Source organism: Miniopterus schreibersii (assembly GCF_964146895.1).
Source record: "Miniopterus schreibersii genome assembly, chromosome: 6".
Taxonomy (NCBI): Eukaryota; Metazoa; Chordata; class Mammalia; order Chiroptera; family Miniopteridae; genus Miniopterus; species Miniopterus schreibersii.
This window is the reverse complement of record NC_138107.1, coordinates 78,893,719-78,918,972: the sequence shown is the minus strand read 5'-3', so window position 1 is coordinate 78,918,972 and position 25,254 is coordinate 78,893,719. Positions and strand designations below refer to the sequence as shown.

Below are 25,254 nucleotides of genomic sequence, written 5' to 3'. Positions count from 1 at the left end.
AGTCCCTGCCCATTTTTGTGAGCAAATTACTTCTCTAAACCTCAGTGTCATTTGTGAAATGCATATAATAACACTTTCCTCATTGAGGTTTTTTTGGATATTAAATAAGAAAATGCACATAATTGCTTAGCAGTGTTTGATACATGGTTAGTGTCCTGTAAAACATGAGCTCATTATTAATACACTTTCTCCAACACAAGTTTAAAATCTTTATCCTGTGCAAAGAATTAAGCTACTTAGTAAGTGCATATAGGCATGACCTTAGCAACATTATTTGTATCTTACAAAATGGAAGCGGAGAAAGCACTAAATTCTGATGGCCTCAGAAAAGAGAGATTGACAGTGTACTTTGAGATTATCTTGTTTTTGGAGTTGTTTCTTCTGTGTGTGTGTGTGTGTGTGTGTGTGTGTGTGTCTGTGTGTGCATGGTTGATGGTGGTAGTTTGTTTTTTGTATCATTTTAATTCTCAGAGTAAGATTTCAGCCTGGATTTTGTAGCCATTTATTATGCCAGATGGCTCTCAAGAAACACTGGTCAAATTTATGATGCCTCAAGCATTTTTCCCCCAAAGACTTGCAAGCATGATCATGTAGGCATGACATTAAAAATTGTTGAAATTTTCATTACTGACCTTGTTTTTCTGTTGGCTTTGCCAGTATGACTTTTTTACAGTTATTTTTACCCATTAACAGTAGTTACTGTTATTTTGTTCTGTGTGTCTTTAGAGTCAAAGGCCAGACTGCAATATTTGAGGAGATGATAGAAGATGAAGAAGGACTGGTGGATGATCGAGCACCTACCACCAGCCGGGGTCTATGGGCAATAAGTGAGACAGAGCGATCTATGAAAGCTCTACTGTCGTTTGCAAAATCACATAGATTTGATATTGAATTCATTGATGAAGGAAGTATTTCCATGGATCTCTTTGAAGCTTGGAAAAAGGAATATAAGGTCCAGTATTTTCAAACTTCCTTTCAATATTAAAAGTGCTCTTTTGCATTAATTTTAATTGCTACTTTTCTCTTTCTTTAGTTTTTAAAAATTTGCTTAGAGACTTGAGGTGTTATAATTTCTCTTTTCCTAAAATGTAGTGATTATAATGATGAAAAATACACTAATACTGAACAAATAAGGAACTTCTATTTCTTAAATTACCAAAAGAAAATCATTATTAAAATTAAAATATATGAAAGCTTTTATTTAGCTGTGAAAATGGTCATTCGGTTCTCAGCTTGACCTTACACAGCTGTTGGGTGGAATTAGAGGAGGGATTGTTTTCATTTCTTGTTTTGTTTTGCTCTTGTTCTGTGAATAACAACCAACCATCAGTGACCTCAAATGAAGACTGGAGAACACGGTAAGTATTTCTCAATATGTAGACTGGGAACCATGGCAATTAAAATGCACAGAGTGCCCCTGCACATTAATAATTCACTCATTTCGTCATGTTGTAACTCAGACATTGAGGTGAGATTCCAGAATTCATTAGTTTTGAATTTTTCTTTGTATTTGGATTTGATAATCCATTATCCTACTTTGCAGGGATGATGGGTAAGGCAGTGAAAGAAGTGTTTTATTTATATGTTATAATTCATTTAATACATTTTTTAATCTAAAGTTCTTGCCTAAAGCAGGATAAAAATATGTCCAGAAAAAGGAGGCATGCTGTCATATCAATTCATGTGTGTGATAAATTGGGGAAAGGTACTTTCATACTTTTATAGATTGAAGTCATTGGTTCATAATTTTTTTTTTTTGCATTACTGTTTTAATGTAAAAGCACATTAACACAGTTAATTACAGCAAGCCCTGGAAGAAGATGGTGCCGTGTCCACTTGACCCTACCTTCTTCCTTTGGGCTCAGTTTTGCCACTTGCTCTGTGTCGGGAAAGCTTATTATGTAATTCTCACAGAACTTTGTGCCTTTTTCTCCATAACATTGCAGACTAAACCCTTTTACAGTGATGGGAAAGAATGAGCTACTGCTACGCACATCAGTCAGGACCTCCCTCAAAGAATAATGTTAGTGAAGAAAGCATATCAAAAGTTTTATAATAATTGATGCCATGTCTATAAATTTCAGAAACATATATCCAGGTTAATAAGGATGTGTAGATTAGTATATGTCAATGAAAAGTATGGAATAATAAGTCCAACTCAGAATAATGGTTACTCCATTTGGGGGGTGGGTTGAAGGAAGAGTGTATGAGGACAGAGTGATACATTTAAGAGGGAACACAGAGGCTTTCTAAGAAATTGATACTGTTCTCTTTCCTAAATCGGATGGTAGAACTCACTTGTGTATTTAATATTCTCATTATCATATATACATATTATTTTTAATATGTGAAACATTTTAGAATAAATAATATTTCTTTAAAAAATAAAGCAGAGATTCCACCTAGTATACAAGCCTAGTATTGAGCTATAAAGGTCTTTGGTCCTACCAAGAAATCTTTGGCTATTCTGTTCTTAAGAATGTAAAGAGGCAATACTCTGCAGTGTCCTATGGAGATTTCCAGTTGTATTTTCTCCTCCTAAAAATAGCCCAAGAACTGCTTTTACCTTAGACACGTAGTGAAAAAATGTATATGTCATAAGACCTCTCTCAAGACTTTTGACCAAGGCACATCTTGGTGGTTTTAACCAATTTTATTTATTTCTTTAACCAGCTTTAATTCTGTGCTTTGACAATGTCTTTGTCTCTTCTGTTCCTCCAGTTGCTTCATGAATATTGGATGGCTCTGAGGAATCGTGTGTCTGCTGTTGATGAACTTGCAATGGCTACAGAACGTCTAAGAGTTCGTCATCCTGGGGAGCCAAAGCCCAACCCACCTGTCCTTCACATCATTGAACCACATGAGGTAACTTGCAAGTAAACCACAGAAAAGAGCACAGCAAATAGGTATCACAAAAACTCCAAGATTCATGAAAGAGAGGGCAGTGAACTCTTCAATAAGTATGTATTTAATCTCTTATTTTTATTAATATGTTTTTATTGATTTTAGAGTGAGGGGAAGGAGAGGGATAGAGAGAGAGAAGCAGCGATCACCTGCCTACTGCACGCCCCCTACTGGGGATTGAGCCCGCAACCTGGGCATGTGTCCTGACCGGGTGACCTCTTGGTTCATGGTTCGATGCTCAACCACTGAGCCACCCCAGCTGGGCAATTCCTCTTATTTTTATATTCCTTTTTTGTCAATTATATTCTACTGAGAGAGGTCATAGAGAAGATGGGGGCATGGAGGTTCTTCTCTGGATTTCTTAAAATCACTCTGGCCAGAGTAGCATATCATTTCATTTTTCTTTATCCCATGGATGTACTACTGAAAAATGGTACACACATAGAATTTTCTTTTTTTGTGTGGGTTTTTTTTTTAATCCAATTTCAAGCGTATAGGAGAGCTTCCTATTTAAAACATTCTACATTGAGTTTTAGGCAAAATATATATATATATGCATTTTCTTTTTGAAATATATTATCTAGTATCCATTTTGCAAATTCAAGTTTTCACATGTAAATGAGTTTCCTTAAAAGAGGACACATTTATATTATTAAGGAAGAATTATACATGTTTCATATAATTTTACCATCAGTCTGAGAGAGAATAAAGTTATTTCATGTTTGTTTGTTTTTAGGTAGAGCAAAATCGGATAAAGCTACTAAATGATAAAGCTGTTGCTACATCACAGCTTCAGAAAAAACTTGGGCAGCTTCTTTACCTAACTAACTTGGAGAAGGTATTGTTTTATAAGATGCTACTTTTTCCTATTCTGTACTTATCAATAAACCACATTAGTGACTCTTTCCATTTAAACTTAGTCCCATAATGGTATAGGGGTTTTTTAAATCAATGTTTTATTTGTTTTTGTTAGCATTTGAGTCAGAATGCTAGCTACGTCTACAATAGCTACACACACACAAAAGAAGATGATTATCTGTAGAAAGCATATTACACAGATAATATAAAGATGTGCACTATACAGTACAGAACAGTGTAAAGTATAAATTATGGGTTATTCTCATGACATGACTGAGTATTTTAAATGGTGTTTTCAGTGAATAAGTAAAATAAAATGCTCATGTCAGAAAGTTGAGATGAAAAATATAACTAAAATTACAAAGGGAATATAATCCCAATTTTTTGTGATCATGTTTATTTGAAATAAAAGATAATGAACTTATCAAATTTTTAAAATAATTAATTTTTCTGGCAGTCAAATATATATTGAGCACCTGCTATGTACATGCATTGTACTAGAAGTTTGAGATAGACAGATTTGGTCCCTGGTCTCAAGGGATTTTGAGATTTGATGTGGACATATCATAGGCACTAGATCAAGCAGTGATTAATAAGATGTTAGTGTTTTAACCAAACTTGAGAGATTAAATGTGAATAAATCACGTAGAGCAGAATGGTTTTCATTTAATGTACTACAGGCTTGAGGATTAACATGTTATATTGTTAATCAGCTTTTTTCACTGTTAGATACTGGTAAAGTTCCAGTGAGATTCCAAAGAACAAAGGTCTCCAGAAGAAATTTTCTGAATAATTCTAGGCAACCGCATAGACTCTTTTATAAAGAGTCTACTACTTGTTGAGGAGTTCTACTACTTTATAGGAGAAGCAGGTAATGACGAGCCATCGTCTGTAGTCACCAAGATGTGAAAACAACGTAAGTGTCCACTGACAGATGAATAGATAAGAAGGTGGAGTATTATTCAGCCATAAAAAAGAATGAAATCTTGCCATTTGCAACAGCATAGATGGACTTTGAGGGCATTATGCTAAGTAAAGTAAGACAGAAAAAGACAAATACTATATGATCTCAATTTTATGTGGAATCTAATAAAATAAAACAAAAAAAAAACACAAAAAAAAACCCAGAATATCAAGCTTGTAGATACAGACAGCTGATTGAAGGTTGCCAGAGATGGCAGTTATGGAGATGGGTGAAAGAAATGGATGAAGGGAGTCAAAAGATACAAACTTCCAGTTATAAAATAAATAAGTGCTAGGGATAACCACATGGTGACTGTAGTTGATACTGTATTGTATATTTAAAAGTTGCTAAGAGAGTCAAGGATAATCAACAATTTTTTTAAAACTACTTGGTTAGTGAAACCACAGACTTAAAAACTTTAGTGATCCTTTATGTTTTCTTCATTTTGAAAACCTGCCCATTTGATGACTTTTTTTGAAGCTGTTAATTTTTGAAATAGTTTTAAGGAGATTTTGAAAAGCTATTACACTTCAACATAATTCCCAGGCATAGTTAGGTCTCAGATCAATAATATTTCTAGCTTCTAGTTATTTGCTTTGCCTTAATGAGTTTAGAAAAAGGATTCTGAGAAAAGAAACCAGTATTAATAAGGAGTTATGGAAATAAATTCTGCCTCTTCCCATGTCTGTGAGCCCATGCTAAACAGACATATGAAATATGTAATTTCTTTATAATAGAATCTAGCTTGAAAGTAAAACTTGAGACTTTAGCTAATTATATTTTTCTTCTCATTTTGCCTTCTATGGTAATCACAACTACAGTAATATAATTTTAACAAACTATAATAAAATTGTTTCCATTCTTTTGTTGACTTCCTAAATAAATGTTATTTGTAAATCCCAGGAATGATAGTGTTAGGTAATAATATGTAAATTATTACTTCAATAAATGAGTTGTAAAACATGTATCCCATTTTAAAATGTAACTAACATAGTTTTAAATTCCTCTCTCTTGGATAGTCTCAAGACAAAACGTCAGGAGGTGTTAATCCTGAACCTTGTCCAATCTGTGCCCGGCAGCTGGGAAAACAGGTGAAATTATAATAAACATCACATGCGTTTATAGAACACAGTTTTCAAAGGCATTGCTATTTGTCTATTCTTCTGTTTAGGCCACTTCCGTCAACTTCCTGTCGTTCCTCATGCTTTGGTGCCAAATGACTCTGGTTCCTCCTACATTGCAGATGGACCTGTCTTGCCCCTCAGCTTGTCCATTCTGAGCTCTCACAATCTGCACAAGTCCTCTCACATAGAGGAAGTGCCCTTTATCCCCCGTGGCACTAAAGGTACACAGGGTACAGAACAGTGCTGCCCTGTCTACAGAAATGCCACTGAAACAGTGCTCTCATCTTCCTGCACCCTCCACTCCTGGGGACTCGGGCACAGTCCTTGAGCGCAGCGGTGCAGCTGGAGAGCAGCACGAACTGCATCCAGGAAAGTCCTGAGTACCCCTCCTCCTTCCCAGTCAATGTTTTAGAACAGCTTAGAGAGCGCATTTTCCCTGCCTTTAGTGTGGGTTCTTTCCCAAGGAGCTTTTTAGTCCATCCTGCAAAGTACCTGGGGAAGGCCCAGCCACACACCATCTTTCCATTCAAGTTCATACACATCATAGCTTAGGGCTTAGGAGCCCGTCACTCACAGCACCATTCTGTTCTTCTCATTATTGTTGGTTCTTATCAGGCAAAAAGCTTAAATAATTAGCATACGATGTCAGAGCTTTTAGAACTGACACCTCGATTAAATCTAATGCTCTTCTACACTCCCCCAACTGCCAAAAAGGGAAGGAGTCCCTATAATATGCTCCAGAAAAGATTATTGTGCCTTTCTTGAAATATAAGGGGGTTTTCAAAAATATATTTTTTGGTATATTGGGAATTTTTTTTTTAATGTATCCAGTACCACTTTTAAAATAAATCTGAGATACTAGACCATCTTATTTTCTATATAATAAATGCTTTAACATGTGAAAATGTCAGTCTGTTTAAAAGTTGTATGGATTATATTGAGTATGATATTACCTCCAGATTAACATTGTTCATAGACCCTGTATTGTATCTGCCTTAGGGTGCTGAAGGGGTGACACGCATTCTTCCTAGACTGAAATGAGAACACCAACTTCTTACCAGATAACAGTGTGCTCACTGGTAGGGTGAGCAGAAGTAAAAACTGAAAGCTTATTCTGACTGACTTAAAAGATAGTTCGTTTAAGTGTACAAGTTAGCTTTTATGACTTAAAGTATATTAATATCATGAAGTATTTAGGAAGTGAAGTTATGACTCCTCCTTTTAACGTATGTGTGCATTGAACAGCATCTTTGGTAGCATCTCCCTGAGGCATGGTCTGTATTTTCTTTTCCAGTGGGCCGTCCTGACCTGTGGGCACTGTTTCTGTAATGAATGCACTTCAATTATTATTGAACAGTACAGCGTAGGCTCCCACAGAAGCTCCATTAAGTGTGCCATCTGCCGCCAGAACACATCTCACAAAGAAATCTCCTACGTCTTTACCTCAGAGAGAGCCAGCCAGGAGGAAGACATCCCTGTGAAGGTGAAGTAGGTTAAGAACACATAGACACATAAGGCAACGGGAAAATCAAATCACACTAAGGATGTGAATGTGTAGAAACCGCTGTTGTCTGTGTCTGTGGACATGCTGCCCTAAAGGCTGGGCTTCTCCATCTACCCTCTCCTGTGGGGGGAGCACCGCCCAAGAATGCCCTCTCCATCACGGTCAGCAGGAGGCATGCCCACCGTGGCTGAAAGCACCTTCTGGGAAGTCCAGTTCCCTGGTATTTTCTGTCTACTACACATAGAGCTCTGGTTAAATTAGAGGTTTATTTAAAGACAGCTCTCTCCTCATTCCTTCATTTAGCCCTGGATATCAGGAAAAGAGGGTGTGCCCAACCGAGCTGGAGAAGGAGATGGATTGGCTACTGATGTTAGTGCTCTTTCCGACGGCATGGATTGCTACTTCAGGGTGCGGCCTAACCTTGGTTTTATCTTCCTAAGTTTTCACCCATGCTTCATTCTGAATTTTAAGAGAGTAACTATAATTTGAAATCCAAACAGGATCTGTAATTGGACTTTCTGTCTGAGGGACATTTATGAATGCCTGTACTAGACTTTTTTTTAAATTTTTTTTAAACATGGTTTTTGCCCCCTAATCAAACTTAGATGAAGGACAGATAAATGCACAAATGTAGCATGGGCCAGACAGAGTAGTCCAGAGAATGGTGGAGCGCACTCTTAAGCAAGAGGTGATAGAGTTTTTTTCCTTAATTCCTTCTCCTCTGGGCTCTTGATGTTCTCTTACTTATCTTTAAGGATTGTATTTTGGGCTAGAATTATCAACTACATGTTGAAATTGCCACTTAGGCAGTTTTAATTAAGATGTTAGAATTTGAGGCAGTTGTTAGGATGCCCCCTCCCAAAAACACTATACTTGAATTAAAGAATATCTAATTGCTGTTTATTCCTACTGTTATTTGAGTAAAAACTGAAAATATCAGTCACATTGCTGTCTAGAAAATAATAGAGAAAATTTATAGACCAGTTTAGGAGCAGTAGTCGTGGTGACTTTGATCTCATTGGTGGCAGTGGAGGTGGAAAGAAGTGGATGTACCTAAGGGAGATTTTGGGTAAAGTTGATTAGTAAGATAGAATGTTGTAGGGGTTGATGAGATTTCATAGGTGACCCCTTGGTTTCTGATGTGAAAAATCAGGTGGAAAATGGAGCAGTTACTATATTAAGGTATTTGGAAGAGGAGTACATTTAGACATACTATCTTTGACGTGCCTAAGACATTCAAGTCCAACTACCCAGCAAAATGGAGTTGGTGATAAAAAAAAAATTCAGTCATTGGCATGAGTGATCTTTGCAGCCAGGAGAGTGAATGAAATCACCTAAGGAAAGGAACATAGAATTCAGCTTTAGATCAGGTCCTGCGGAACTCCACAGCTTTTTAAAGTGGGATAAAGGGAGCAGAGCTGAGAAAGGAGACCAAGAAGGAGCAACTAGAGACCTAGGCAGTCCAGGAGAGTGTGCTGGTAACAGAGGCCACAGAAACTGCTTCAGTAAGGAGGCAGTTATCAGCGCTGCCCAGTGCTGCTGAAAGTGATGCTGTGGTGGCTCAATCACAGTATGGACTGCTGCTGCTGCTGAATGTCGTGATGGAGCCCTTTGAATGGCAAAGTAGAGGCTGAAAGCAGGTGGGTGCGGAAGGAGGAGTGACCAGGAAGTGAGTAAGTGGGAAGGGGAAGTGCCGGCTCCTTCGCCGATTCAGCTGCGAGGTGGAAGGATGCGAGTTGTGACCAGAAGCAGGCATGAAGTGAAGAAAGACTTTGTGTTGTTTTTTATTTTGTTTAAGGGAAAAGATTCTTGAGCATGTTTAATCTCTAGTAAAGAAGGATAGACTGAAGATGTAGGTGAGAGAAGGGATAATCTGTAATATAAGTGTCTTGAAAAGACAGGGAGAGTGCTGATGTAAAGAGAGAAAGTAGAGATCTTACTGAAATCAAATAACAGGTGTAGGCTGGACTATCGAGCAACAAGCGCTCAGGGCAGGAGTTCTTATCAGAGAATAGGCGCTCTTAATTGGTCATTTTCATAAGAAGACAGGTATTCACTTCAGATATGACGAGAAGCGGGTGCCCCACGTGAGGTGAACGAGAAAAGGTTCTATAAGATGAAGGGTGAGACCCAAATGTTGAATGGGTTGTCCCGGTGGGCAGTACACCATATCTAGAGTCGGTTATGCTTCATCCTACTCACCACACGAAGAACTGCTTTCCTCCTCATAAACGGTCTTTCTTAGCCCTTTCTTCTTTCTCTTTCTCTTCCTCTGGCCTCGGGCATCCCAAGGGCCACAGGTGGCATTCGTGGCTAAGAAGGGCTGCTGACTCGTAGACGAAAGCATTCCCAGTACAGGGCGCAGCATACGACAGAACTGCTGTGTCAGGCCTAATGCGCTCAGGTTTAGGAAGCGATCGCTCTGGCTACCAGTAAACAGTACAGCCTCTGTGAAACCGAGGCATTGAGCCCATCAGGCCTAACACCTGTTTATCCTATGGCAGCTTTCCTAGACCCCAGGAGAGAGACTAGGACAGTTACATTTGTTGTCCTGTTGCGACGGCGATATCAGTGTACTGCTATGTTTATTATACTCTAATTTTTCTATATTCCATGGGTTTTGATGAACACATGAATTAATTGAAGCATCTTGTAAAAAATTATAAGACTAAGAATTTACTAAAGTTAATCTTTTGTTATAGATGCGTATATGCTTGTATTTCCTTCTTGTTAAGTACATGACTGAATATTGCACCTATCACGCAAGCAAGTTTTACCCCTCTTCCACATTCTCACCTTGCTTCTCGCTGCCGTTTGTCACCATTTGTGTCTGCCACTTCTGCCTTCTGCCCCCTGTCCCTTTTCTTGCTTCTGGCAGGTGTCTGCCCTGGTGTCTGCCACTTCGCCTTGAAGCATCTGCTTGTTGTTTTCTCAGACTCTCACTGGACTCTGACTATCTAGGACTCTCCCATGAAATGGCCACATCATCTAGCTTGGAGTTGAGGGTGATCAGATATAAAATAAAGGTGGCTCTATGTGAATAATGTTGAAATTTTGTAAATATTAGTTCAAACTATTCCTAAACCTACGTGTTCTTGTTATTATTGATCATCAAGTCCTTGATCTTTATTAAACAATCCTGAGAAGTAATTTTTTATTTCATTACAGTTTTTATATTATCTAAAATGTTTATTTCACCATAAGTCAATAGTTGACACTCTTGGACATAATTAACAATGTAATATAATATCATATATAGTGCTTTATATAGCTGATCTCAGATAATAGATATTTAGAGAACATATAAATAGCATTAAATAACATGACATTTTTTCTACTGGTATTTCACAATGTAAGGGCTTTTGCTAGTTGACCACAGATATAAACTGAGTACCGAGATCACAGTGTTCTCTTCAGTGGATGCATTTAAGTCAAACACTGTATCTGCCCCGACAACAGTGTGACAGTATTCCTAAATGACCCTTGGAACCTACTGGACATTTCACAAAGTAAACAAAATTCCCCTTGCAAGTTCTGACAACTGCCAGGCGTTTTGGATGCTGAAGTAGGCCTCTTGGCAGAACATAAGCCCCACGTGGCATGTTCCCTGTGTCCTAAGTTTGGCTAGGTTTCATGCAAAGCATTTTTGTCAGTGGAAACCCTGACCCTATAATGGACAAGGTTTTTATGTCATGAGAAGTTTCTATCCAGGAGGAAATATACTACATGGATATAGAGACCACAAAGCCACTGCCTTCCTACCATCTACACACATGCAGTGTTCTTCTTCTCAAACATTTGAGTGTCTCATAATTACCTGGCCTGCTTTTTAGAATAAAGACTTTTTTCTCAAGCCCCATTCCCATAGATTTTGACTTAGATATGGGATCATTTTTAACAAGTAAATTTATTGATATGTTTTATGCAGTGTTTTTTTAGGGGGAGAAAAATACTGTATTTCTGCATTCACACTCCCAGAGAAGCCTAGAAATGTCAGATTCTACTATGTGTAAAAGCCTGTTGCATCCTCTCTTGTCTTCCTCTCTTTTTTTTTTTTTTTTTTTTTTTTTTTTTAGTTATCTAAATATTTTTATATAAGATACTTATATATGAACATTAACTGGTAAATTTAGAATGTAATTGTGTGTTTTTGTTATATATGTCATGGGTAAATACAATAATAATTGCAAAAAACAATTTCTATTCACTGGGCAAGTTAGCACATGTAATTCTGAACTGTTAGTCCAGCGTTGAAGGTAATAATAGCTTGCAATAAATTGAACATGTAGTGGAGACTTCTACAATTTAAACCATAAATTATGTTTATGAAATTACCTTTATGAAGAACTTATACTTTGTGGAGTGTAAACTCCATTAAAATGTGAAAAGGACATTGTTCTTGAGGTGTAGGGACTTTGTTTTATTTACTACTTTGTTCCCAGCATCTAAAACAATGCATGCCTGGCATGTAACAGGTACTCAGTGGATGGATGGATGGATGGATGGATGGATATAGATGGATGGATGGATGGATGGATGAACAATTAAATAGTATTTACATATAATATCCCTAAAGCCCTTTGGATCCAAATAAAATTTTTAACTTTTTTGCCATTGCTAACTTATCTCTTTGAAATTATTATGCAAAGTGTTTAAAAAGAACAGGGTAATATATTGGTGGCCTTGTGCACTTATAAGATTTCCCACAGCCGAGGTAGAGTTCCCATAGAACTCCATTCAAGTAACATGTGAATTCTTAAAGACCCAGCACTTGCCCCGGGCATTTGCTTGAAAAGTGTTCCTGCTTTATGAGACCAGTCACACGAGCTGCATAACAGCACTGAGTTGTATCTGTCACTACCAATGTGGGTTTTTAGTATGGCGAATGGGTGCAGACAGAAAGACAGTGTTCACTGGTCTCAGCTGAAACTACTATGGAGAGCACAGGCACATTAGAAGAGTTAGCCTTGCTTCAAGAAGAAAAGTCCCAGAATAAAAGTAATGAAAGTCATAAAATACCAAGACAGCAAACGGCTTCTTCTACACTGAACAGTAGTGGGAAACATGCAAGTTATTTGCAAGTTACAAACCACCAAGGAAGCCTAAAGAAAAATCTATTTCCTATCACCAAGTCATAATCCAGTTGGTCAAGTTACTGGTTAGAGAACATAGTTCTCTTGTGTGGCAGCAGGGGTGGGAAGTGGGGGGGTGGCTAAGTTGTATAAATGTACCTTCTTTCAAGTGGTGTTCTTCAGTAAAATGAATCTTCAGAATACCTCTAGTCTCAGGACCTTTGATTCTTATAGTATGTTTAAAAGATTGCAAAAATCAATCCAAGTAAAAATTGGAAAATTAAAATATTATCAGTACTCTGCTTCAGATGTGACTGTCCCCCCTCTGACAAAGCTGGAACTCACCGTCTGTGGCAGGTAGCAGAGACTAGGCATCCATTTGGCCCCAGAGCAGTAAGAGGTGCTGCAGATACAATAGTGTGCAGCACAGGGTGTTCACATAATTCAGGAGACCAGTTCACTTATGATAAACACAATCCCAGTTGTATCATCACATCAAGGTAGTAAGTTTAAAAAATCTCAGAATTACAGCCTCCTATTCATTCCCCTAAAACCCTGTTCATCACCGGCCGGGTGTCGCTCAGCGGTTGAGCATCGACCTAGGATCCAGGAGATCACGGTTTGATTCCAGGTCAGGGCACATGCCCAGGTTGTGGGCTCAGTCCTCGGTCGGGGGCGTGCAGGAGGCAGCTGATCAATGGCTCTCTCATCATTGATGTTTCTATCTCTCTCTCTCCCTCTCCTTCTCTCTCTCTCAAACCAATAAATATTAAAACAAAACAAAACAAAAAAACCTGTTCATCTATAAGAAATAAGGGTAGACAAAGTATAATACATATATTGCATATATATAATTTTGTTCTTTATAATTTTTAGACTGAAATAGGTTCCTTTTTTTTTTTTAACCTTTCAAGAATATTTGAAAGTGCATATCCAGAGGAATGAATGTAGACTCAGGATTTTAGTAGGAGAATTTTAAAACTTTCCCATAATTCTGTCTTGCTAACTTGAAATTACTATAGCTTTCTTCCTTGTTTTGTTTATATTTTTATCTTTGGGTGTCTTTTTTGTAAAAGTGAGGAGGAGGGGTGGTTTGAGCTGAATAGTGCTGCTATGGGAATAGTTTTATTTCTTTTTTGGTTAGCCCTTCCCCAGTTGTGGAATAATCTATCCCATTATAGTGCTCACATTTAATGTCTCAAAGATAGATTATTGAGTGTCTAATTTGCCAGGTATTGAGCTAAATGTTTTGTATGCATTTCTTATTTAACCATCACAACCTTTGGGAAGAGAGAAAATCATCATTCCTGTTTCACAGATAAAGAAACTGAGGCTTAGAAAGGTTAGAATCTAAAACTAGTAAGATGCAGAACTGGAAGTTGAATTTAGATTTATCTTACTCAAAATCCGTGCCCTTAACCTTCATGTCATACCACTTCCCAGAGCTTCCTAAGAAAATCTTTCTCTATGAAGGCTATAAAGTACTTGCTTTATTTCTTCATTTTCTGATTTCTTTATTTTTTTCTCATTTTCATACTCTTGTAATGGAAATGGTTATGCACAAGAACTCTTTAAATCCTTATCTGGCTTTGTATAAAGCTCAGCCCAAGTGGACGTCGTGTGCACCTCTGTCACTGTCCTTTGTAGTGCCATTGTAGGAAGGGTTTGCCACTGTCAGCTGAAGTTGGAGTTTTGATGCACCGTGTTTTTCACATTTCCAGTGCTGTGATGTCTGAAGTGAATAGTGTCTTTGAATATAAATTGTGCTTATCTAAAGTAACAAAATTTTGTAATTACAGACCTAACTGTTAACTAAAAACATCTTATCTTCTGGGTCATGTCACTGTAATACTCTCTGGTGTGCTTTTATAGTCGGTTCTCTCGGAGTTTAAGTTTCATAACTTATACACTTCAAGGCTGAAGAAAATTCCCAGCAGATGCAAAATAAAGAAGGGTACACACGTGCACCTCTCATGGGGTTTTGGAAATAAAAGCACCCTCTGTTGGTCTTCCATTCCGTTGTTACTAGATTCTATTTGGCAGTAATGTGTTTTCTTCTTTGTGTTCAAAGGGCAGTCATTCTACAAAAGTGGAAGCCGTGGTCAGAACTCTGATGAGAATCCAGCGTAGAGATCCGGGGGCTAAAGCGCTCGTGTTCTCAACGGTATAACCAGCATTTCCACCCTCAGTATGAGCACAGGCTGGCTTTCTGTCTCTAATTACTTTATAACTGAGAACTAGTTATTAATGTTTGCCGTAATATAGGTGAGATTGAGAAATACGGATAGATTCTTTTCCACGTTAGATTTTTCCCATGTCTATACGATAGAATTATTTTTATAGAATTTTATGATGCTTCACAAGACAATTTCTATAACTACATTTTATGTTTTTATATATAGGTTTACTTAGGGATTTTCTTATATTAACATTTTTAAAAATTGGACCTTGAAAGTCTCTCTTCACAAATGAATTTAAGAAAGAAAAATAATGAACTGAAAGAAAATTCTAGTTTTCGTTTTGGAAGATAAGTAACCACATTCGTTAGGCACTCCATTGTTTATTTCCTATTATGTTTATCTTAATTCACTTCTCACTGGTTTTGGGGTTTTTTTTACCCTATCTTTAACCAGCATTTGGCTAAAAAAATAAGAAACTAGTACCATTTCAAGATAGAAGTAAATAATACTGGTGGTATTTCATTTAAAGGTTTTGGTTTTGTGTTTACTTAATTCTGAGGTACCAACTTATTTTCACTTAGCTCCTTTCCAGAATCTCTTTATGTAAAACTCTGTGTGTTTTCTTGTTTTATGTGTTCTTAGTGGCAAGATGTATTAGACATTATTTCAAAAGCTCTCACTGACAACAACATGGAATTTGCACAGATCAGCCGTGTGAAGACATTTCAGGTATGCCAAGATTTTCTCAAGTTTTTTAAAGTGGATTCAGTTGCAAATGAAAACTTCTGTTAACTAGCTTACTTTTATTTATTGTCCTGTGTCTTGATTAATTATAAAGCAAAGCAGAGAAACTAGTTCTTCTCTTTCTGTTCAGTTATACCCATAGCAAGATTCTTCTGACTTGAGGTACATTTCTTTAATATAGCAAAAGATGGCCTATAATATACCTTTTGAATGGACAGGATCCTCATGTCCCTGGGATTAGGTTCTAACTTCACTGCATCAGGCAAAACTGCATGTGGTCAGATGGTCACACTCACCACAACAGGTACACACCCAGAGACAAATACACACAAAAAGACCAAGAGAAAAGGGAACAGATTCATGTCTTTATCTCATACTCACTCTTAACACATTCTTTCTCTTCTCTTTCTCTCAGCTCATATAGTTTAATTTGCATACATCACATACATGTATCTTGTGATTCCACTAGACCTTAGGTGCCACTTCCCCTCATAAACTCAAGCAGTGAGTCTACATTTTCTAAAATTGATCATTTTACATTTAACTTTCTTAGCTGTTACATTTCACAAGGACCTGGATACTGTTAGGCATATTTAACATGAGTTGTAATATACTGTGGTTATTTTTAACTGATCCAGCTAAAATTTAAATGTACCTTTCTTTTTTAGGAGAACCTTTCTGCATTTAAGCATGATCCCCAAATCAATATTTTGCTGCTGCCCCTGCACACAGGTTCTAATGGGTTAACTATCATTGAAGCTACTCATGTTCTCTTGGTGGAGCCCATATTGAACCCTGCCCATGAGCTTCAGGCCATAGGAAGAGTGCACCGAATTGGACAAACAAAGTAAGGACTGAAGTTAATATCAGTCAAATTTGCTTCAAGTTCCTAAAACTCTTCATTTAGGTTCATCATAACCTATCCATTTTTAGTCTCTTCCTCATTTATATTATTACATGACAAAAAGATGTTTTGAGATTTCCAACTCTCCTCCTCCAAGCAACAAACCCAAAATTCTCCTAGATTTTTGTCTTTTCTCCTTCACAAATTATCCTGATACTTAGAACAGAGGAGCGACATGATCTGATGTAAGTGTTGAAACATTGATTCCAAGCGCCACATTTGGGCTGGGGCGGGGCGTGTGCATCAAGGGAGACTAGTTCGAAGGTGGTCGCAGTAATCCTGGTGAGAGCTGAAGGTTACCTGGACCATGTTAACTGTAGTGGAAAAGGTGATACGTGGTCAGGTTCCAGATTTATTTCAAAGGTAGAACCAGTAGTATTTGTGGACGGACTGGACACAGTGTGTGAGAGAGGCAGGTTAACACCATGGTTTCTGGCCTGGACAGCTGAAGGATGGAGCAGCTTTCAGTGGACCTGGGGAAGGCTCTAAGGCAGAGCAGATTGGGGGGGGGGGGGCAGGGGCAGATCTTTATTGTTGATTAGATGTAAGTTTGAGATGTTATTAGACATCCAAATGGAGATGTCTAGTCTGTAATTGGCTATAGATGTGCAGAGTTCAGGAGCACAGTCTGGGCTAGGGAGATACATTTGAAAGTCAACCGACCTATAATGATAGTTTTGAGTCTTAGGACTAAATGTGGTTACTGATGGAGAGAGTGTAGGTAAAGAGGACCAAGGATGAAACTCCAGAGGGCCCCAAAGTTAAAGGCTCTGGGAGAAGGAAAGACCAGCAAAGAGGAGAGATAAAGATCGAACAGCGTGTTAGGAAGAAAAGCAGGAGTTGTCCTCAGAGGCAAATAAGTGTGTAACTCAAGGAAGAGATGGTCAGCTGTGTCGTGTACTGTCCAAATGTCGAGCAAGGTAAGGACTGAGATGTGATCGTTAGATTCAGCAGCATGGAGATCAAAACCAGTTTGGCTGGAGTGAAGGCGAGGGCCCGATGTGAGTGTAAGGTGGAGTAGGGTTTTATTTCTTTATTAACAAGCACTGTATAGCGGAGCAGGGCTCTGTAACTTGTCCGGGGTCACCTGGCTAATAAAGTGGTGGCAGGTTTCAAACAGCCATTCTGCCTCCACAGCCCTGCTTTTAACCACAGTGCACTCGGACTCCACGGAGCTGGTGGGACTAGTGTTGTGAGGAGCTCTGCTGTGGAGAGCGGACAGCGGAGAGCAGGAAGGGAGTGGGGTCAAGGAGGCTTTTTGTTTTGTTTTCTTTTTCCCTTTCATATGGGAGAAATAATAGGAGAATGACTCATTAGAGACGGAACCGATGAAGCTGGAGGTGGGGGCAGCGCTAGAACAAAGGCCTTGGGTGGCGAGAGGTCTGATTCTCAGCGGAGAGACTGGTTTTAGGCGGGAGTGTGGATGGTTCACCTGTAGTAATAAGTAGGAAGGCTCAGTGTATTCCAGACATGTCCCTTTAACTCCTCTCCCAGATGCACGAACCCACGTCTACCTCTGCACCTGTGCCTGGGGACTCAACGCCTCCCTTGGATGCCTAGTTAATAGAAAACTCGAGATTAACACGGGCAAACGAAACTGTATTCCTACCACCCTGCCACCCACCCCGAGGCTGCTCCATCTTAGATTGTGGCCCTATCACCTATAGTTTCTGAAACCAGAAACCTAGGACTCTCCCGTATTTCTCTTTTCATTCCTCACATCCAAACCATCATTTAAGTCTTGTCAGCTCCACCTCCAAAAAATATTCCAGATCTACTGACTGCTCACTGCCTTTGCTGATACAACCAAGGTGCAGCCCATCCTCTTACAACACACCCTCTTTCCTGGCTGACAGCAGAACTTCTTAACTGGCTTCTCTCTCTCCATTTTCGCTGCCTACCAGTCCAAACTCCGCATGGCAGCCCAAGGGATTCTAAAGTATAATCAAGTGTAACTCAAATCACACATAAAGCCACTGACGGCTTCCTATTGTAGCCACAATATAATCCAGATTCCTGCTGTCTCCTACAGGACCCTATGTGGTCTGACCTGTGCCCGCGTCTGTAGTCTCATTTTCACCTTCCTGTCCCACATGTACAATGTTACTGCCACCCTAACCTTTCTGCCCCTCGGACATTTTAAGCTTGTGCCAAGCGTGCTCTCTTCCCAGGACTTTGCATTTATTTACTGTTCTTCTGTTCGGATACTGCTTCCGCTCCTCCTTTGCTTATCGGCTCATTCCCCTCAGTCATGTTTCAGTAATAATTGTTTATGTGTTTGTCGTGTCTCCCTTGTTTGAATGTTACTTCCCTGAGGTTAAGTAGTTTGTTATATTTGCTCCTGGACACCCACGGAGAACTGTGGTCAGTTTCTGCCAACTGATGATACAGCGTATACTAAACGAAGTCTGTTTGTTCCCATTCGTTTTACAATGTTTTTAAATTTGTAATTGTCATGTACCCCCCAGACCGACTATTGTACACAGATTCTTAATTAAGGCAACGATAGAAGAAAGGATGCAAGCAATGCTGAAAACTGCTGAGAAGAGGTAGGTGACAGCTTCCTTGATCAGTGGGGAGATTTTTCTGTTTATATGTAAGGTGGTATGTTTCTGGAGTTTCTTCACTTGGGTAACCACTTAGTCACCAAAAGATATAAGTGTACATACTTTTTAAAAGCAATGTACGGCATTTTACTTGGTCAAAATTTTTCAGTTAATGTTCATTCTATATTTGACTTAACATATTGATAGGGAGTGTGATGTATAAAATATTTAAACTATCCTACATTTCTTTGCCACATTGGATTTTTAAGTGAAATCTATTTTCATGCCCCACCTAAAAGCCTTCATCTGACACTGAAGCGCTGCTTCTAACTTCACGTGTGTTAGTCACATGCAGAGACAAAGGTCTGGACTTAAAACTCCGCTGGTAATTGTGGTATTAATTCCAAAGGCAGAACAGCGGCAAACACCAAAACAGCCTTAATTTTAAAAACTCAGCTTTGGGATCTTAAAACTTTGTATATTTATTTCATAGCTTGTGTTCTTTAAAGTCATTTTGAAAACATAAACAGCCTGGCTGGTGTTGCTCAGCAGTTGAGCCTCGACCTAGGATCCAGGAGATCGAGGTTCGATTCCCAGTCAAGGCACATGCCCGAGTTGTGGGCTTGATCCCCAGTAGGGGGTGTGCGGGAGGCAACTGATCAGTGACTCATCCTTGATGTTTCTGTCTCTCTCTCTCTCCCTTTCCTTTCCTCTCCTCTCTCTGAAATCAGTAAAAGACATATTTTTTTTAAAAAAACACATAAACAAATGCATACTGCATCCTCGTAAGATAAGTGTGATTGGAAGATATGCCTGGCAGAGATGATTTCCTTAGAGGGGATGTGTCCACAGGGGGACTTGGCATAGTTGGCAAAAAAGCAGTTTGAAACCAGAAATTGTCTTCCATCAGTGGCTTATGGGAAGGAAAGAGGCAACCACAAGAGCTTTTTGCCTCAAACATGAAGGGTTTTTGTTGTTGTTTCCATATAATCCAGTGATTATATTTAAGCTGCCTCAATAAAATAGCAATTAGAAGATCTGTTGAAAGTCTCTTGAAACAAATTAACTTTGGATAGTTAGAAGGTAAATTGTAAGGTTAGAACCTTAGTAACAATAGAGGAGGTTTTGTTTCTTTGTTTTATTAGTTGTGCAGGGAAAAAGCATTTTATGACAAAGCCTGGAAATAATCTATAGACGTACGTCTTCACTAATTTGAACAAGATGTAATAATGTTCCCATCACCTGCTTTCTTCTGGGAGTTTCTTATGACTCAGTTACAAAAACTTAGGAACAAATAATGTCCTTTATATTATTACAAGAATATAATATCTTTATATTCTTATAATATCTTTTATTATTATAAGACTAGAGCAATATATAAGACAAATGAAATAATTTATTCCTTGGGGTTTCTCTCTGACTCCGCTCACCTGGAAAATCCTGCAGTCATACCAACTCCTCGGTGAAGCATCCAGAGGCCTCCGTCCTGACCGTGGCTGATCTGGCAGACCTCTTTACCAAAGAAACTGAAGAGCTCGAGTGAAGTACTTGGTTCAGTCGGCAAACTCCAATGCATTTAAAAACTGCCATAGCTTGTGGAGCAAAGTTATAAGTAAAATATCCAGTAGATGTCAGTACACACTATTCTTAGGTGAATGAATTTCTTTTCTAGTTGTACAGTGTCCTAGTAGTTATGGCACCCTTTTCACTATGCTGTTTCCAGAAGATCTATAAAGATTTTTAATTTTTCACTCCCAATAAAACATTTATTTTTGTTCTAAAGAATATCTATATCTGAGTGAATTAAGACAGGTAATAGGTATGTTTCTTTTGATAAGGTCAGTCTTAAAAAGAGTTGGAATATGAGAAGGTAAACTAGCCTAGTTTTATATGACCTGATTCAACCAACACGAGTCACATTTTTGAAGGGCCTTTAGTATCTTTAGCACATAATTCAGCAATATCTTGTAAGTAATATTTTAAGTAGATAATGAATTATATTAACTCCCAGTTATTTAAGTAGGTTTAGACTGTAACTCCATTCATAGTAACTTTACAGTAGTACAACTCCTAACAATAAGTTAATATTAGGCAATTATTTCTTTTCATTGTATCTTGCCACGAAAAATCAAAACATAACACTTTCTCTGTTTCTATTACATGTTAAGTAGTGTCAGTGTAAGCAGTTAACTTCAAATAGCGTTTTTAAATATTTACCTTAAAATTATCTAACCTGCTTTCTCTACTTTTATTTTTTCTTATTGTTTTTACATGTTTTAAGATTGAGGTATATGTAAATATTGCAACTTTTGTAACTTTAGTTCTTATTATGACATGGAAATATGGCAGGTTTTTAAATCATTATTATACTGATGTCTTGCATTCCTTTCCTTTCCTGTGTTCTTGTGTAACTAGACTTTTAAACACAAATATCTAAATTTATGGTCGGGTTTGTTATTTTATTCCACTAGTACTTATCTCAAGGACCAGTATTTTATCTTTGAAATAAGAAAATGTTGTATTTACATAAGCAAATAATTGCAAGTGCTAATAACTTAGTATTTCTTCTTCTGTGAAGAATTAATGGACTTTGAAATTGGTAACTAAGGAGTAGTAGCTTATTATATCCTAGCCATTTGATGTAGCAGAAATGTTCCTGTTTTGTTTTGTTTTGTTTTGTTTTTTGTTTTGTTTTGTTTGAGCCTTCAAAGTTTTAAATGACCCTCAGGATTCATTAGCTTCTACTTAGCTACGCAGAAAAGTGTATTAGAAACATCCCCTGGATCACAGTTGTCCGAGGTGCTTTGGTGCTTAGTTAAGGTGCATTTTCCTATTCTGCGTTTGACATAACTCAGCTGAAGAAACACACACACTTTTGGTGCCTGTTCTTCGGTGAAGGGAGAGATGCACTGATTCTTTCATATGAGGTTAAACAGAATATTATTCTTATAGCTCTTCGCATATTATAAAGAGCTCACCTGTACATTCATGCGTTTAATTTGCCCAACAGTCCTGGGAAGTTGATATCATTAATATCATTCCTGTTTTAAAGGTGGAGAACTGAGGTTCAGAAGTACTGAGAAACGTGCCTATGACCCATACAGGCTAGACCAGGCAGCTCAGGTCCCCTGACCCACGTCGCACGTTCTTCCTCACTCACCTGCTCTGCCGAGATTCAGAAAGCCCGTGGTTAGAATTTAATGATGAGCGTATTTTAGTATTTCTGTGTGTTTCCTAGTGTTCCTTTTGAGCTAACGTTGTAGGGGAAGCAATTTGATATGCTTCGATTTTGTAAAAAATCTCTATATATACATACATATAATATACCTATCTGTATTAGAGGAAATACTGCTCTTATTTATTTCTGTAAGATATCACCGATCAAATAAATATTTTAGTGGAAGTTGAAATTTGGGGATTTATTTAATTTCTGAGCTGTAGAACGTACTGCGTGGTGTGTTTTTGTTTTTTGTTTGTTTTGGTCTCAACAAAATATGTCAAAATCATTTCTATTGCAGAATCTCATATTTTGCAGACATTTGTTATTTATTTCAAACAATTGTGACAATTCTTCCAAATAATTGTTCAAAACAAATACAGATCTAACCCCCACGTCTCCTTGGCCACAAGCAAAGGACTTTTTTGTTTTCTTCTTCCATCATTTCATATTCTCTGGAATATCCCTGTGCTTATAAATAGTTGTTCTTAAACGGGTGCTGTGCTAATGAAACTGAGAAATAATGAGACAGATCCAGTCCTTAGAGACGTAGGGTGAGTTTGTAAGCAAGTCAGGTGAGTTTGTAAGTCTGAAAAGACTTCTTTATATACAATGTAAAATACATGTACCTGATTCTATGCTGTCGCCACAAACCCAGGTAGCTTTGCTGTGTTTATTGCAGCTTCCACCTTTTTCCCTGTACGTGCTCTCGGCAGCATGATCCATGCATTTGATTTTAGCAGCTGGTCCCTTTCGTATCATACTAATAACAAACTAAAAACTCCTGACATGATAATTCAACATGTAAATCACAAATACTTTACAAGTAATTATTAAGCCTAACAGTATTTATCAAAATAGTTAGGAACTGACTTTAGCAATGTGAGATTAAGCATTTCGAGTGGACAAATGGAGAAATGGTGTCTCTGCAACCTCCCCTGCTCTCATTCACTGGTTCTCCGAAGATTCGGTGTGCTGGAGACCTTTATGTTTATTAGACTCAAAGGACAGTCTCTCAGAAATGCAAAATCACCTATGCTAAATGGCCTCGGGTTTAGTTAAATTGAATAAAAAGTATCTTTCAGTTTTTCTAGAATTTAAACAGAATCCTACAGTAATAGGCCATTTCGTAATTTGTAACTGGCCTGCCAATATAAAAATGAAATATCATTAAAACAGTGCAGTACAAGCAATGCATTTTAAGCCTGGCTACTCTGATAAAGGAAACCTAATCTTCGAATGGTATTTCTTCAAAGTAGGATGGATTAACTATATTTTATAGAATGTGTAAGAATCTGCATGTACCTCTGTTACATTGTGTAGAATGTGAACCACTTGCAAGTCTTCCGTTGGACCATGTGGTAATTGATAACCCCAAAGGTAATTCAGCTCTCAGGCTAGGCATGCGGTGTTAGTAGAGTTGTTACCCAGCCAAAAGTTCGTATACCCAACACTTCAAAAAAGGCCAGTATTCAATACGTCAGAGTTTGGAGTAAGGAAGTGTTAATTGATGAGAAGACGGGGGCCTCAGAGTTTCCTCAAATCCATCTTAAGCAAGCAGAAAGGTCGGGCTTCCTTATATCCAGGGGAGGGAAAATAGGACGAGCTGTTTGGTAAAAACTCAAGCCCAATGCTGAATTCCTCTAATGATTATCAAGTCTAGAGCAGAAGCATTAGCCTGAAGGCCATGGGAATGATACAGGCCAGGACATGGGCACCCGAGGAACCGAGCACTTCACTCTCACAGTTACAGAGCAGAAAAGTGTCACCTCAGAGAACAGCTCGAGAGCTTGGCAGGGACCCAAATTACATCTCTAGCCTTCCCTTGCCTTCCTCAGCACTTCAGGGGCTGACTCTGTGTCTTGTCTTTGGAGGTCCCGCACCGTCTGTTGTATCCTGTTCCATTATTTAATATCAGTGACTCTCAAGACTGATTTTGTTCGTTGAAACTGAATTTGTTATATTGAAACCAAATCTTTTGTACTGCAGCATATGCTTTCTTTCCTCGCAAAATAGAAATAAAATTTAACCTCCATTGTCTGTGTAATGATCCTTTATACAGGGGACCATTGTTACTAAATTGTTCAGTAACATTTTCTTGCTGCCTGTCTAATACTCCATCCCTCCAGCCTTTTCTTAGAGGTCTTCCTCTCCAAACCCCGACGGTATCTTTCTCTCCTAGAAACCTGCCTCTGTGCTCCACACCCCTGATAAAGCCTATTCGAGGCACGGTTTTATGCAGGGACATATTTTTGACATGGGATTTTTTTCAGATCTGTGATTTGTATGACTCACATTTTGGATCACTGACCCCTGCAGTGCCTTACAGAGCAAATATTTGTACCCAAATTTTTGAGTGTCTTAGATATTGAGTGTCTCCTCACTTTATTTAGGGTATATCTACTGAGAATACCTGTATTTGTTTTCTTTCAAGACCATTTAGTTTGTATTTACCACATCCCTAACTAATTCTGTCCTCAGACCTGCAATGTCACCTTCTGCCCAGCTTCCGTTAATCCAATGAGTGCTATGTCCAGTTATTTTTCCAGACCCTTCGTAAAAATTTTCATTGACCAAGACGGGAGCATTACTGCCTGTTGATCATGTTTTTCCTTTATCTCGGAATGGTGTCTTTGGTAAATGCAAACCTGTGTTTTAAAGGGGAAGGAGTTTTGGTGCCTGATTTGCTTTATTGTATCAGAATGTTTATAAGTGATTAGCTATTAAAATGATAAGCATCATTGTGGAATGTTGTATTCACTTAAAACCTCCTCAATGCTTTTCACTTTTTAAATCCCTAATTGATAATCAGGTTACTGCTTCTATTCTGCAGGTACCCATTTCTACCCTGCACTCATGGTCAGCACCCCAGGCTACCAGCATGATATGCTACAAAACAATACTTTACGTAGCACTTCTGTCTTCCTATTAATTTGTTAATGGTGACTCAAGCAGACATCTAATTTATGCAGTGAGTTGTTTTTAAGGGAAGATTGTTTTTACTCATAATCTTAGGCATATAGCAAAATATGAGCAGGTTTCCTTCTTAAATGTCTTTGGTCTTTCAAGCATTGAGGTAAAACACTTTTACTGAGCCAACCACTTTCTAATTCTCCTTCCCTCCTTCCTTTATTTTTTCCCCCTTTCTTCCTCTCTTACTTTCCTCCTGGTTTCAAGCTGTATGTCTCGGTGTTAGAAAAGCAGTTTCTAAGAGTGTACTTATCGGACCCCAGCCCG

General features: G+C 38.2%; 1 protein-coding gene across 4 annotated transcripts in view; it reads left to right on the top strand.

Annotated features, from left to right (window-relative positions):
• SHPRH (SNF2 histone linker PHD RING helicase) overlaps positions 1-24,051 on the top strand; it is a 58,003-nt gene extending 33,952 nt beyond the window's left edge. For 3 of the 4 annotated variants that reach the window (XM_081139624.1, XM_081139623.1, XM_081139625.1), the window contains exons 21-30: positions 727-952; positions 2,722-2,865; positions 3,641-3,742; positions 5,746-5,817; positions 7,145-7,333; positions 14,498-14,590; positions 15,249-15,335; positions 16,019-16,197; positions 18,723-18,803; positions 20,247-24,051. In XM_081139624.1, coding sequence (XP_080995750.1) covers positions 727-952; positions 2,722-2,865; positions 3,641-3,742; positions 5,746-5,817; positions 7,145-7,333; positions 14,498-14,590; positions 15,249-15,335; positions 16,019-16,197; positions 18,723-18,803; positions 20,247-20,343 — 1,270 coding nt within the window. In that variant the 3' untranslated portion in view covers positions 20,344-24,051. The remainder of the gene's footprint in view (positions 1-726; positions 953-2,721; positions 2,866-3,640; positions 3,743-5,745; positions 5,818-7,144; positions 7,334-14,497; positions 14,591-15,248; positions 15,336-16,018; positions 16,198-18,722; positions 18,804-20,246) is intronic. The other variant, XR_013998973.1, reaches the window with a different exon arrangement.
• Positions 24,052-25,254: the final 1,203 nt, after the last annotated feature.